This window comes from Coturnix japonica, chromosome 1, assembly GCF_054131305.1.
Source record: "Coturnix japonica strain WE chromosome 1, WE-NBRP24, whole genome shotgun sequence".
NCBI lineage: Eukaryota > Metazoa > Chordata > Aves > Galliformes > Phasianidae > Coturnix > Coturnix japonica.
The window spans coordinates 72,701,459-72,714,158 of NC_140663.1; the positions used below are offsets into that span (position 1 = coordinate 72,701,459).

The 12,700-nt window shown below is 48.8% G+C and overlaps 1 protein-coding gene and 1 long non-coding RNA gene across 6 annotated transcripts; both read left to right on the forward strand.

The window, feature by feature from the left end:
- The first annotated feature begins 111 nt into the window (after positions 1 to 111).
- Positions 112 to 3,259, forward strand: LOC146762527 (uncharacterized). Its single transcript, XR_014937473.1, has 3 exons — positions 112 to 206; positions 1,273 to 1,338; positions 3,161 to 3,259. It is a non-coding gene; the product is annotated as an uncharacterized LOC146762527 (long non-coding RNA).
- A 123-nt stretch (positions 3,260 to 3,382) lies between these two features.
- Positions 3,383 to 9,184, forward strand: TRIM45 (tripartite motif containing 45). Of its 5 annotated transcripts, XR_014937419.1 has the most exons (7): positions 3,383 to 3,739; positions 4,644 to 5,377; positions 6,010 to 6,139; positions 6,224 to 6,405; positions 7,852 to 7,966; positions 8,190 to 8,316; positions 8,857 to 9,184. XR_014937419.1 is itself a non-coding variant. In XM_015874437.3 (6 exons), the coding sequence occupies exons 1-6, from the start codon at positions 3,402 to 3,404 to the stop codon at positions 9,006 to 9,008; spliced, it is 1,596 nt and encodes a 531-aa protein (XP_015729923.2). In that variant the 5' UTR covers positions 3,383 to 3,401; the 3' UTR covers positions 9,009 to 9,184. The 5 variants fall into 5 exon arrangements, 3 of the variants coding, with proteins under 3 accessions (XP_015729923.2, XP_085380542.1, XP_085380548.1); XR_014937420.1 differs by lacking the exon at positions 8,190 to 8,316; XM_015874437.3 differs by lacking the exon at positions 6,224 to 6,405.
- Positions 9,185 to 12,700: the final 3,516 nt, after the last annotated feature.

A 12,700-nucleotide genomic window follows, 5' to 3' on the forward strand; every position in this document is an offset into this window, starting at 1 on the left:
CTTCCTAAATGTATTATTATTTTAATTGGTGTAACACCTCTAAAAACATGTGATCTAAAAGAAGACCTGTGCAAGTATTCATTGAAAACTTATATGATCTCTTTTTTCCCCAGTACTAACGTCAGGAAGAGAAGAAGTTCCATATTCCTGTAGTTGGTGAGGTAGCAGCTAGAGCCGCTTGGAAGAAATCACTCCACACTCCAAAGGTCTGTGGCTTATGTGTGAGGAAACAGGCAGAAACACAGGGCCTTAACTCCCTGCCCAACAAAGGGGCTCTCAGTGTTAGTGAGAAAGGGCAGATATTGGTTAGGAAAGCATCTCTCACCAGCACTGGCTCTGCAGGCCCCCAGCTCTATCCCCACAGAGGGACAGTTGGGATGACTGTGACACTGAGGTGTCACTGGGGAGGAGCTCTCTCAGCTGTGCCTGAGGATTGTGGGCTGCACAAAGTAGTTGAGCCCAGGTGCCCTCCTAAGAGGAACCACCAGGTTTCAGCACACCCAGTCCCATACTGGACCTTTCCATTCACAGCTTAAGCACTGTGCCAGGGCTGAGGGGAGGCCTCTGAGGGGAGAGTTAGGGTTGCAACCAGCACTTCTGACAGCTGCCACAATGCCTACAATATAGGGTTGTGGTTCTGCTTGGTATTCTGTTCTGGCCACATGAGATCCTGAACTCCACCACCTTGTGGTTGCTGCAACCAGGGCTGCCCTCAGCCTTTACCACTTCAACCAGATCCTCCTTGTTAGTGAGAACAAGATCCAGCAGCACTCCTCCCCTGTTTGTTCATCCACCATTTGCATCAGGAAGTTATGACCAATGCACTGGATGAACCTCCTGGACAGTGGCTGGCTGTGCGTGCCCTCCAGCAGCTGTCAGGTTAGTTAAAAATCCCCCATGATAACCAGGGCCTGTAATTGCGAGGCTGCTTTCAGCTGCCTGTAGAAGGCCTTGTCAACTTTCTCGTTCTGATCTGGTGGCCTGAGAGTGCTGCCACACCCCTCTTTGAATCTAGTTTTAAGCTCTCCAGATGAGTCCTGCCAATTCCCATCCCAAACCTTTTGGCCCCTGTGAGATAAACTCTTCCCATGTATTATTACTGTTATTATTACTGTTAGGCCAGGTGCCTTATAAAACCAGCCATTACTAAAGAACCTAAAGCCCAAGGCATGTGTCTCAAATGAAGGCTCTGTTACCCAGTCCCAGTGTTACTGCCAGTGACTAAGACTTTGCATGATGAACATCTTACTGCCTCACTTCCTTTTTTTCCAGGCCTTTCGTGTTCCTCCTTTTTGTCTTGAATGTCATCAGAAAGACATCCGGCAACATTAAGCACAAGTATGTAGGCACGTGGAAGCAATGCTTTGCTTTGTTTGGCTTTTGGTTTGGTTAGGGAATATTACATAGCTGATAAATAGTTGAGGGCAAGGAGTTTCAGCTTTCTTTCCAAAAATCTAGGCAGGATTTTGGAAAGATTCTAAAGGAATATAAATAGCAGACAGAAAGCTGGAAGTGGCAGCAGGTGGTTGGCTGCAGGAGGGCTGTTCAGGAATGCCTGCTCAAGGACAAGCCTGAGCACAACCAGCGTGGGGCTTTTGCTGCAGCTGCCTTTGTCTTTACAGAGCGGCTGCCCTTTGAAGTGGATGCTGCTTGAGTTTCAAGCATTTGCAGATCTCTGCCCCTATATGCTTCCAGTTTGCTCTTTTGGGATCCAGCCAAGGACCTTCCAGGCCCAGACTAGGAGACAGCGTGGATTCCCTGTTGAACTGGGGATTTGGATTTTCTAGGTGAGGGTTGGTATAAACAGGAAGAGTTGTTAGTTGCAGGGCTAGGGGATGAAAAACAAAAAAGAGTACACAGCAATAAGCAATGATGTTTCAAAAGCATTCCCAGAAGAACAGCGTGACTTCCCAGAACAGTCTAAACCATGGCAGCTCCTTAGGGCTGGCAGACCCACAGTGAAGCTGCTGGAAAGCAGCCAGTGGTCTGTTCCACTTCTCTTTTCTTGTGAACTCCCCCAGTGAGCTGCTTTGCCCCCTTTTACTGCCAGTTTCCTAGGCCTTGGCATTTTGACAACTCCATTTGCTGCTGATAAGATCTCTAGTCATTTTTCTCTGAGCAACTTTCAGACCTGTTCTTGGTTTGCACGGTTTTGTTTTCTTTCTTTTCTTTGTTATCTTTGACTTTTCTGGGAGCCCAAGGTCAGCAGCCCCGATCCTTGCGGTCACTATTCACTATATCACAAGATATTCAAGGAGGAGCTTCCTAAAAGTGATAGTATATAGGAACAAAGAAGCTTGAGGCATCGTGTTCCACATTTTATCATTGGTTTGTGCCCACGCTACTCACTAGGAAGGAGTCTAGGAAGGAAATTGGGCTTTTAAGACTTTTTGGTACACGTACAAAGCGTTACCAGTATTTCATCAGAAAAATATTAACGGGAAGGCAGCATAAAGCTCTCCTACAGATGGACTAATGAGTAAATACAATGGAAATATTATACAAAAGCCCATGAGAGGCAGAGGGAAGGAAACCTCCTAATCTTCCATGTGCCTGCATGATGATCCTGTGCTTGATGTTAGGAAACGTGAAGCAGATAAACAGGAAAAAGAAGAGGAAGCTGGCAAAGAAAAGTACAATAGGGATAGAGTAGATCACCAAGTGCAAATGTACTGACTGGTTCCGATGGACATTTTTAACAATAGCAGGAAAAAGCCTGAAGAGGATTCTGCTTCAAGCCAATCTTGGGTCAAATGATGGGGGTATGTTGCCATTCATCAGCTCTTGTGAAATGTGGCGAAAGGAAATGTTTATTGTTTTGTGTATTTTTAATGAGGTATTTGTTTTGTTTTTGTAACTATGCTGCTCTATTGCCTGTCAGCATTTACCACAGAATCATAGAATGGCTTAGGTTGGAGGAGGCATTACTTTATCAGGCATGACTTACCCTTGGTGAAGCGATGTTAGTTACCACCAATCACCTCATCTTTATTTCCCACATGCCTTAAGGCCTCCAGGAGGATCTTTGTCAGTTCCTTCAGAACATCAGGCAGCCTGTAGCAAACCCCCGCTATGATCTCCTTTCTCTGCCTTCCCTTTAACCTATAACCTATATAACCCTAACTTAGAAGCTCTCTGTCAGCTCCTTGTCTATCCCTAGGTGGAACTCCACGGACTCCAGGTAGTCAGTGATGTAGAGGGCAGTACTCCAATCCAGCTGTCTTCAAGACAACTTGTATGATCTTTTGATCTTCATACAAGATCTGAAGACTCCTTATGCTGGACCTGCCCCCTCTTTCACACAGAAAGAGAAACCCCCGCCCCCAACCTCCGTCGCCGGTATCAAGGGGGCGGCCCTCGCCCGCCATAGGGGGAGGTTGTTAGAGGCCGGGCGGGATGTGATGGCCGCGTCCATCTGCCCTGCGTGCTCCGAGCCCTGCGTGGAGCTGCGGCTGCTGCCCTGCCTGCACTCGCTGTGCACGCCCTGCCTAAGGAACCTGGGGACGCTGGGAGAGCCCAGCCGGGCCAATACCGCCCTCAGAGCGCTGTGCCCGCTGTGCGACGCCGAGATAGCGCTGCCTCCGGGCGGCCTCGGGCAGCTCGTCCCCGACTACACGGCGCTGGGGCGCGGAGGGGCCGCCGGAACGACGGGGTGCGACCTGTGCACGGATGGAGCGGCTGCCAAACGCTGCCAGAGCTGCGGGGTGCGACTCTGCCTCTTCTGCTGCCAGGCACACAGGTGAGCCTGGCGGTACGTGGGGTTAGAGCCGGCCTGCAGGTGGGCTGAGGAACGCTGCCCTGGGAAGTCACTGCCAGCCTTAATCAGCTTGGCCTACTTGCTCAATTTTACTGCTTTTCTATTTAATAGCAAAGCCTTTCCGCAGAAAGAACTGAGGCAAATTCCTCACCTCCCTCCCCCCTGCATGTATCAGTGCCTGTAAGGTGGCTCTGATTCTCAATTACTTTTCCACAGGGCTTCAGTTTTCAGCATGCCATTCTGATGAGCTAATGCTTTATAACCCATGTAAGCTGCTGAAGAGTAATGAACAGAGATGTTGAATAGCAGCCTGCCGCATTGACAGATAGCTGTGCAAGGTATTAAGCAGTGGGAGGTTTGTCCCAGTGACACACTTCCAGCCATATTTCTTGATAGCATTTTTTCACCCCATTAGCATCTGCAGACTTACACTTGCTCGATGGCAGAGCAGAACCAGGGTTGAGAAAAGCAATTTTGAAGTGGTTTCCTGCTGTGCAAGGAAGATGTCCAAGGATCTGAGTGCCACCATTGTGCCTCTTGGAATAAGTGAGAGAGTCTTTAGGTGAAATCGAGGGAGTGTAAATGTGGAGCATGTAAGCAAATACTGCTAGAAGGCATTGAAAATGTGCTGGACCTGAGGGAAATTGCTGGGAAGCAAAAGGAGGGGGCCTGGGAGCAGCTTCTAGTGAGCTCTTTGCGTATGGGTATCCTCTTTTATTTGGAGCCTTGTTCTCAAGAGATACAAGTCCTTCATGCAGAGTGAATTGCAGGGGAGACAGGAGGGAGCAGTGCACGCTTTGACTTGTAGACTGACATTTCTAAGCGTTCTTGGATGTTAGCATTTCATATCCAATGTGCCTAAAGTTCTGTGGTTGCTCCCTTCCAGGAGACAGAAGAAGACTGCCTCCCATGTCGTGGTGGAGCTGGAGAGCAGCAGGGATTGCAGCCAGGCTGGGAAGCCTTTCTTCTGCCCTTCCCATCCCTCAGAGGAGCTAGGGCTGTTCTGTGAGCAGTGTGACCAGCCCATGTGCCAGGATTGCGTTGCAGAAAGGCACCGGCAGCACCCCTATGACTTCACCAGCAACGCTGTGCACCGGCACGGGGACTCCCTGCGGGAGCTGCTGAGAAGCACCCAGCAATGCATGAGCACATTAGAAGATGTGCTGGGCCAGACTGATAGCATGGGCAGTGCCATCCGCACTCGTGCAGAGACTGTGGCCACGGAGATCAATGCGTTTGCCAGAGGATATGTGAAAGCTATTGAAGAGCACCGAGACCGGCTGCTGAAGCAGCTGGAGGACCTGAAGGTGCAGAAGGAAAACCTGCTGCACTTGCAGAAGGCCCAGCTGCAGCAGCTGTTGCTGGACATGAGGACAGGCGTGGAGTTCACGGAGCGCTTGCTGACAAGTGGCTCAGACCTGGGGATCCTCGTCACCAAAGGGGTGGTGACAAGCCGGCTGGCAAAGTTGAACAGTGCTGCTTACAGCACCCACCCCAGCGTGGATGACAGCATTCAGTTCTCTCCCCAGGAGAGGGCAGGGCAATGTCATGGCTATGAAGTTTTTGGGGCTGTTATCTGCAAAGCTGTTGATCCAACCAAATGCACCTTGCACGGGGAAGGTAATGGGGTGCCATACCACTTGCTGCTCCTTGAAGTCACATCTTCATTGTCTCTCCTTGGGTGGTGTGCAGCTTAAGGCTGTGTTGGTTCTTCGTCTTTACAGCATCTGAGAATGCCCAGGGAATAACTGGCATAGGTGGCTTCATGGATGTTTGCTTCCTAAGCCAGCAAACAGATAATGTTCAGACTAGCTCTCAGAGCACAGCCACCTCTGGCCTGCGCAGTGCACATGGGCGGACCCAGTGCTTACTCAGTCCTTTCTGTGTTACAGTACAAGTGCTGAGGTCTCTCGGGCTCTGCACTGTACAGTGTGCTCCTCCTGCTCCTTCCTGGGTGCACGGGGCACCTTGAGGCCCACAGGGAGGACACCAGCTGGGCTCAGAAGCGTAGGCAGGTGCCCACCTGATTTGTGCAAACCTCTAGGAAAAGGCTGCCCATAACCTCCCACAGCCTCCAGCTGTCCATTCTGATCCCTGGTTGTCTATTTCCATTTTCCTGTGGGTGGAGGAAGCCATATACCCCATCGGTGGAGTCCTAGGTGTGCTCTAACAGGATTGAACTATTACCACATGGGTGGGAGATAGGACTCAACAGCTATAACTGCTTTCTTGACTTCTTCTCCACTTTCCAGATCTCCGCAGTGCTCGTCAGAACGAGCTGACGGGCTTTACCCTGCTCTGCAATGACACCACAGGGGAGCGGATGGGGAGAGGAGGAGAGGCCGTGATGGTCACCATCACCCACAAGGACAAGAAGGACTGGTGGGTATTTCACTTAGACTACTCCCCAGTTGCTGAGTGTGCTTCTGTGTCTCCCTTATCCTGACTCCATCCTTGTTTGGGCAGGTTTAAAGAAATCCTTCAACATCTGGGTCACTGTCTGAAGAAGTAAAGGCACAGTGTTTTTTCCACCAGTATAGGAGTGGTTTCTAGCAGTTGTATACAGCTGTGCGGAGCTTGACATTGTTGGCTCACGCTTGTATTGAATCTTTTAGTCATCTGAGACTTCTTAAAGGACTCAGCTTACAGTGAGTATTGCATAGTGAGATGTTGCTCATTCCATCTCTACCGGCGGTCACCCAGAGTTCCTGCTTTTGTTAAAACCTGAGCATAGAACATTGCAATGCCAGGAATGACCATTATGAGCCATCAAACCCCAGAACCTGTGGCAACTGATAGAGGTGCCTAAACTTGTGTTTGCTGCTGATACTTCATCATGCTTTCTCCTTTTGTTGCAAGTGTTGAGCACCCTCACACCCTTGGAGGTTTTGTGGTGCATACGCTGCAGCTGAGTCAGGATGCGAGCACAATTGTTGCAAGGTTTTGTCTTGGTAGGATGACCTGAAAAGAGACAGGATGTTAAACTTCCTTGATATGGGGAAGTATTGATGTGCTCATACAGAAACAGTGCTGGGTGCACAGATGCTTGCCAGTGAAGGATCATCATTGTAGAATATTGCTCCTTTGCACCTTCATTAGGTGCATACATGGTATGAGGAGGTGTGCATGTGAGGTTTGTGTGGCTTTTGCTTGGTAAGGTAGAGGTTGCTGTGGCCACATTAACTCAGTTTCCTGTTCATGTGCATAAGCAGTTTCTACATCTGTTGCTTATTGCTGTCTGGCTTCATGGTTAGGCACAGCAGCTGCTGAAGAGCCTGAAGTATCAGCATGCAGCTCATGGCAGGAAGTGGTGCAGGCAGCCATACTGATGTGATGTGGTGGGGGATGGAGCATACAACCTACTGATCCATAAAGTTATAGATGGCCGTTTTGTGGGGCACAAAAGACTAAATGGTGAGGATTATGAAGATCCCTTCCCTCTTTACAGAGCTGCCTGCTATTTTTTTTTGTGGAAGGCCCTTTCTGTGAAGTAGGCATTCAGTTCCCAAGTAACTAGATGATGGTTTTTCCTGTCATAGTCTGCAAGTAGCATGACAGCCATTGAGCTTCATTTTGGGAAGGGGAACTGGCCATCAGGCACCTAGAGCTCCTCTGAGTGTCAAAGAGAAGAGTTGAGGTCATTGTATTTGGGACAGTAGTTGAAGTGCTTCAAACCTACCCCGCTTTATGCCCTGTCTTCCTCATAGGCTCCTCTAAAGGTAAACTGTTCTCTGAAACTATGATTTACCCCCTCTCTGGGGGCTCTTATCAGACGGGATAATCTGACTTGCAAGTGTTTTGTCAGTCATCTGCTCCTTCAGTGCTCTGGGTTGCTACAGATCCTTGCAGCACAGCTGGCTTTGTGTGACTTCCTTTGTACGGGTACCGCAGCTCCCTGTAGCAGGTGTGTGTGAAAGCTACTCAGTACTTGAGCATTGCTTATGCATCCTGTCAGGCTCACTCAAGACCCACAGCTGCTGAACAGGGGTGAGGATGAGGACTTGACCACAAATCTAGGGCCAGGCAGTGGTTCACATGTACAGCAATTTGCTGTCAGTCACTGACATCTTGGGCTTCTCTTTTTCTGTTCATAGTGCAGTCAAACCAACAGTGTGTGATAATGGTGATGGGACCTACCATATTTCCTACAGCCCCGAGGAGCCAGGCTTGTACGCTGTCTGCGTCTATGTGAAAGGGCAGCATGTACAGGTAGCAGTTCTTGTTTGATTTGCACTGATTCTTCTTCACGTACTTTTCCTTTCTAAGTATTTGCTTTAAATCTTTCTAAGGATTGGTTTCTATCAGTTGGCAGCTAAGACATGTCATAATGATCTGTGACTGACAGGCTCACCCAGCTTCTTTTTGGAACTGCAGGCATAACATCGGGTAGCATTGCACTGCAGCAGCTTCTCTGCTTGCTTGTCCTCTGCAGGGCTCTCCATTCATTGTGATGGTGAAAAGCAAGTTCCGCAAACACCGGGGCATGTTCCACTGCTGCACATTTTGCTCAAGTGGGGGGCAGAAAGCTGCTCGCTGTGCCTGTGGAGGGACTATGCCAGGTGAGTGTGCAGCCTTCCCTGTGCTACTGCTGTCAGGAGGATTTGTTACACTCAGAATCAGCTTCCTGGCTGTGCTACGCGGCGTCCAATGTTTGTTGGAGAAGGCTCATTCCTTGTTTAGGCTGAGAGTTCAATTCCCATATATTTCTTTAATCTCAACCAGCTTCCTTGACCTTGGCCTGCATGCTTCATTGTGTGTCCTGCATGTTTTTATTACACAACCAGCCTCTTCTCTTTTGTTGCTCTGTATCCAGCTCCAGCCATAGCTGCCAGCAGCTGGCAGGAGGTTCTGAAGTCCCATGTCTTGCATTACTTGTCAGGCAAGAAGACAGAAACCTTCAGCTTTCCCCAGATATTGGAAGGGGAAAATCCCTCATGGTTGTTCCCCTTTCTTTATGTGACTCTGTAACTTTGGTTTTAAATACATGTGTGCCTCCCGTTCTTAGACAAATCCTGGAGCTGAAGCACTCCAAAAGCCGCTGATGCTGGGATTTTCTGGCCTCCTTTTAGGTCAGGTTGATGGTGCCTCTTCTCTTGCAGGTGGGTACCAAGGTTGTGGCCATGGACACAAAGGTCACCCTGGGTGTCCCCATTGGTCATGCTGTGGACAAGTCAAAAGGAGCTCGGAATGTCTGAGTGGGTTTCCCAGTGACAGATCACAGAGAAGTTTGCTCAGGACAGTGGAACTCTGAGCAGCCAGTTGAGCTTCTGTGTGCTCAGGGCCCTCCTACCGTCTGCTGAATGAGTGAGCATGTACCACAAGGATCCCCACAACTGCTGAAGAGCCATGTTGACAGAAAACAACACAGTGACGAGTATGAACTGAGAATAGAGGGTGAGGGAAAATAAAACTGTGCCTTATATTCTACCTGGGGTTGTGAATGCAAGGTTGTTTTGTTCCTAAACAAGAGCCAGCTCCAGGAATTGTACTAATGCCTGCACTTTTGGCATCTCAAGACCTGTGGGTTTAGGCTCTGAGAAGAAACTTGAAGTCCTTGCTCACAGGATGTGCCTCATTCTGCATGACAGTCTGCTGTCCTTCTCTGAGTGGCCAAAGCTGCCTTTACCTCTGGTACCCAGCTGGATTTTGGCATTGTATGTGTGCTGATAGTACACTTCACACTCCTGGGAGCTGCTGTTCTGTTTGCAGCTCTCCTATTTTCTCCAGGTGAGCTGCAGTCTCTTTACACTCTCTCCATAAAGGAGGAGGAAGGCAGAGTAGTGATTTAACTGAAAGAAAACCCATGGCAGTGATGGGAACAGCAACTGCAGTGCCACTTTTTGTCCATGGAGATAGTGTGGGGCACAGCGCTGCTGGGGGTGATATGGGATCCAGGAAAGCACCCAGCTCACCAAGGAAAGATTTGGGGTCAGCATTACTATCTGTAGGAGCCATAGGTACAAGGTTGCAGTTATCTGTCCCAAATGGGAAGAGCAGCACGTATTTGAAGCAGAACTCCTGGATTTGGTTTTCATGGCCTTAGCAATGCTCTCTCTTTAGAATGAGAGCTTATTCCACTTATTCTCCTGGGTTTGTATGGTTGCTGCCAACCCATAGCTGGGAAAGTAATACCTGTGGTGAGGAAGAAAAGACACTTACTGCCTGATACTTGCCTGGGTGAAGCAGAATCCTCCATGTATCTTCTGGAACAAAACACACTCATGGCATTGATGCTGGGAACACTACTGCCCTGGGGGTAACCTCAGTCACAGGTATCTCCTTCTAGGGGCTTGTAATGCTGCCTGGGGAGCTGGGTCTGACAGCTGGCGGTTCTGTGAGAGGAATGCTGCTCTACTGTCAACAGTGAGGACCGGTTCTTGATTTCTGATGAATGGTAGCTGGGTTGTAAGTAGTAGAAATCGGCACTTTCTGCCTGTTTGCTTAGACCTAGAAGACTAATTTATTGTTCTTTCCCCTTAAGAAGCCAGTTTTGGAACCTCTTCCAGAAAAGGAGACAGATAACTCTTATGCAAATGGTGTTTATAACTTTCCATTAATCATCCAGGCAGGGCTGTCAAGCAGGGAAAGGTTAGGCATTTTAAACCTCCAAGTTAGGCAATGTAAGTCTCCAAATTGCTGACTCTGAAAATACAAAGTGAAAGTTGAATTGGAAGCAACCTTTAATGGAACAAAGCGTAACCCGTTTCTTGTCCTTGCTCTGTGCTCAGAGTTACCAGAAGGTAACATGAAAAGAAATGTCTCATCTGTCATTTTATTTTGCCTTCCCACCCTTTCGTGTGTATTTTTTTATTGGAGCTTCCATCCAGAGTTACAGAGGGAACACAAAGGCACAGGACTTCCCTCTAGGCACGTAATTTCAGTCTAAAAACATCACAGTTCTCACAGACAAAGGAATGTGTTTTCATGTCAGGCCTTCTACACACACCCAGTCGCTGACATTTTCCAAGAAATCGGGGGCATTGATACCTGTGAACAGAAAACTAAGGAGAACTGCAAGTCAGCTTTGGGCAGGTCCTTGATACAACAGTCTCAGGGATTGACTTCTGTGCTGTGGTGAAGAGAGCTACGTGTCCTGGGAGCCTGAAGAATTCTGCATTGAAAACATTTAATGACCTTAGCCCCTCCGTGGGGGTGAGATGCAGTTGTCCTCCATTACTTGCAAGTACTTTGCCTTCAGTATTCCTTACTCCAAGTGTTTTGCCAGTTGAGTATCATGCTTACCTGCAGGAGTCTTACGCAGGTCCCCAGGAGCCCAAGAATGGTTTCTGCTGCTATGTTGGTGCACAGCCTTAAACAATTGGTAGATGAGGATACGGTGGTATCCTGCTGGCTTGCATGATGTTATTATAGATCAGCTGGTCCTTCTGCTTATGAAGACATTTTCAAGACAGACGTATGCACAGTGCTGCAACAGTAAGGATACGTGTTTTTCTTAGGACAAATTTTCTTGCCAATAAAATAGCAAATGATGAGGATGGGCTTTGAGAGGCAAGAGGGGGACTTAGTCCTCAGATTGGGAAAACAGGAAAATGTGAGAAAGCTGGAAGGAAAAATGCAGCAAGAACAAGAGACTGTGGAAGACCTGGAACAGTCCCCTCAGCATGGAAGACTCCAGAGAGGGTGTATCCAGGGCAGTGTATCATAGGGCATCTCTCTCAGAGGAGGCAAAGCACACCCAGTGACACAACTGTGCTTGTACCTCCATGCACGAGTGTCTAGTTTGTCCCCAGAAGACCACAGAAGCACAGAAGCTGGCTCAGCAGGGCTTCTTGGCTATTCCAGTGCAGAAGGCAGTCTGCAGGGGCGTACTGACTACATGGGGTTCCGCATCAGGGCAGACCTTGGCAGGAGCACACAGGTCGTGTAGGTGGACTTACCAGCTTCTAGCTCAACGTGGCTCATCACCATGTTTTGAAATAGGAGAGCTTGTTCTGACTGGTGCTGCTTCCTTCTTCCCTTCAAGGTCAGGTGAGGCCAAGCACAGGTAGAGCCGATAAGGCAGCATCAGATTCTCCTCCCAGCATTCAGGGTGGCTCTGCTGGTGCTCCCATCTGCAGTGCCTCTCGAGCACCTCAGCGTTACCATTACTCATGTTAGGAGCAGAAGGCTGGAAGGGTCTCCAGTGTTTCATCTTTTTCAGCCTGTTGTGCCTTTACCTCTCTTCAAAGAGATCTGAAGAAGGCAGTGAGTGATGATCAAGTGAAATATTTCCCCTCCTCAGTTTTATTTGAGGCTGTAGGGTGATGGATGAGCTGTCAGCAGCAGCTGGAACTGGAGCAATGGAAGTAGGCCATGCCCACATCTCTGCCACAGGCCTTGCTAGGGGTGTTCAGGCATCTCCTCTGCTTGTACAGCAATTACAGTCAAGCACTCCTACTGAAATAAATCAAGAATTCCAACAGCAAACAGACCCACTGTTGAAAGGAGAAGGTCCCAGCCTGTCTCCTCTGTCCTGCAGGCCAAGCAGTCCCATCCCAACACGAGTAACTCTGGATGTGGCACTCCTCTGACCTTATGGGCAGCCAGTTCTGCCTCCTAACCCAGCAGGAAACCATCTGCTTTCTAATTTGCCTTTGCTCCCTACTGGGTTGCTAGGCGTAGTGCAGATATATGCACTCTTATCAGTGCAAGGGAGTAAGACATAGGAGGATCCACACAAGCTGTGGCATGTAATCAGCCTGGTGTGAGGAGGTTGGAAGTGGTGAGTTCTGGGGGCTAAATGCCTTAGAATACTTGGTTGCCTTCAACGCATGCATATACCAGAGCCACAGCCACTTACAGCTCTCTCACTGTTGTCTAGAAGTCTGCTATGTGTCACACACTATGTCTGGATACATTCATTCCATGTAGCCATTAATGGGCTGTTTTAGAGTTGAACTGTGATCCAAAAGATTCAGCACACACACACATCTGACATCTTGC

Coding starts and splice junctions, on each gene's coding strand:
- TRIM45 (XM_015874437.3), top strand. CDS start 3,402: ATGGCCGCGTCCATCTGCCCTGCGTGCTCCGAGCCCTGCGTGGAGCTG. Junction 3,740..4,643: donor TTCTGCTGCCAGGCACACAG/GTGAGCCTGGCG, acceptor GCTCCCTTCCAG/GAGACAGAAGAAGACTGCCT. Junction 7,967..8,189: donor TGAAAGGGCAGCATGTACAG/GTAGCAGTTCTT, acceptor TGTCCTCTGCAG/GGCTCTCCATTCATTGTGAT.